Source organism: Chinchilla lanigera, unplaced genomic scaffold (assembly GCF_000276665.1).
Source record: "Chinchilla lanigera isolate Chin_1 unplaced genomic scaffold, ChiLan1.0 scaffold00016, whole genome shotgun sequence".
NCBI lineage: Eukaryota > Metazoa > Chordata > Mammalia > Rodentia > Chinchillidae > Chinchilla > Chinchilla lanigera.
In genome coordinates this window covers 10,843,382-10,844,536 of record NW_004955417.1, presented here as the reverse complement: position 1 = coordinate 10,844,536, position 1,155 = coordinate 10,843,382, and the positions used below count along the sequence as shown (strand labels likewise).

The 1,155-nt window shown below is 50.6% G+C and overlaps 1 protein-coding gene across 4 annotated transcripts in view; it reads right to left on the bottom strand.

Annotated features, from left to right (window-relative positions):
- Esrp1 (epithelial splicing regulatory protein 1) overlaps positions 1-1,155 on the bottom strand; it is a gene marked incomplete at its 5' end in the record, with an annotated part of 67,408 nt that overhangs the window by 36,702 nt on the left and 29,551 nt on the right. For all 4 annotated transcript variants that reach the window (XM_005381817.2, XM_005381812.2, XM_005381816.2 and 1 more), the window contains 1 exon segment: positions 33-334. In XM_005381817.2, the coding sequence (XP_005381874.1) occupies positions 33-334 (302 nt within the window).

The following is a 1,155-nucleotide window of genomic DNA, read 5'->3' as shown; positions in this document are numbered from 1 at the left end:
AAAGAAAGAAAGAAAGAAAGAAAGAAACCCACCTGCTGAACTTCGGCGGCTGTGCTCCTGAAGAGCTCGATGTATCTTTTACCCAACAAGTCCTTGTGTTTCCTCAGTGCGTTCTGTGCGTACTCCTCACAAGCAAAGAGGACAAACGCGTCCCCTGTCGGCCTGCCATCCGGGTAGGTGACGAAGAGGATGCCTTCCTTCCCCCCAGTGATGGGGCAGTGCTGTCCGAAGAAGGCCACCACTTCTTCGGCGGTGGCCGTGAAAGGCAGCCCGCGCATGCGCACGATGACTTGATTCTCCTTGGATAGAAACTGGGCTACTTCGTTAGACGTACCTAGGGAAACCAGGCGTCGGAACGCGTGGGGAGAGGTAGATGAGGCATCGACGTGACCAAATCCAAAACGCTTTGCATTTTATAAACTCCTGGCAATGTCCTGAATTCAAAATCAAGGCCCACCTTCCTTCTGAATTCATACTGATCGTATCTTGGAGATAAAAATTCCCTTCTCCTAAATTTCAAACGGTTCCCCTAGCATGTTCGTACAACGCCCACCTCAATCTAGAAAGCTGGCTAGATGATTAAATGAGGCCGACCCTCTTTTCTGACGGGGTCCACCTTCTCAGTCAGCATGCCTCAGTTAAAGGCATCGGGCCTGGGCCGAGGTGTTAACTCCGGGGCGGGGTCCTGCCTAACACACAGGAGGCCAGGGTTCGATTCCCAGGACTTCAACCACAGCAACACCAAACTGCACAGGTCCTGGAGCCGGACTACCTGCGTCTGATCTTGGCTACTCTATTCACTAGGGAACCTTAGCAAGTTTAACCTCTTATGCCTTAGTTCCCCCATCTGTAAAATCGCCTCCTTCATAAATTGTGAGAATTATGCAGGACCTGGTAGCCCAGACCTGTAGTTGTAATTTGCATGCCTGCAATCCCAGTGCTCGGGGGGCTGATGCAGGACTACCACAAGTTCGAGGCCAGCCTGAGCTACACAGTGAGTTTAAAGGTAGCCTGAACTGCATAGTGAGACCCTGTCTCAAACACCCCGGCAAAAAGCGCCTGCCTGGCAAGTGCAAGGTCGTGAGTTCGGTTCCCGGTACCGGAGAAAAACCAAAAAAAAAAAAAAAAAAAAAAAATATGCAATGAAAACATTGG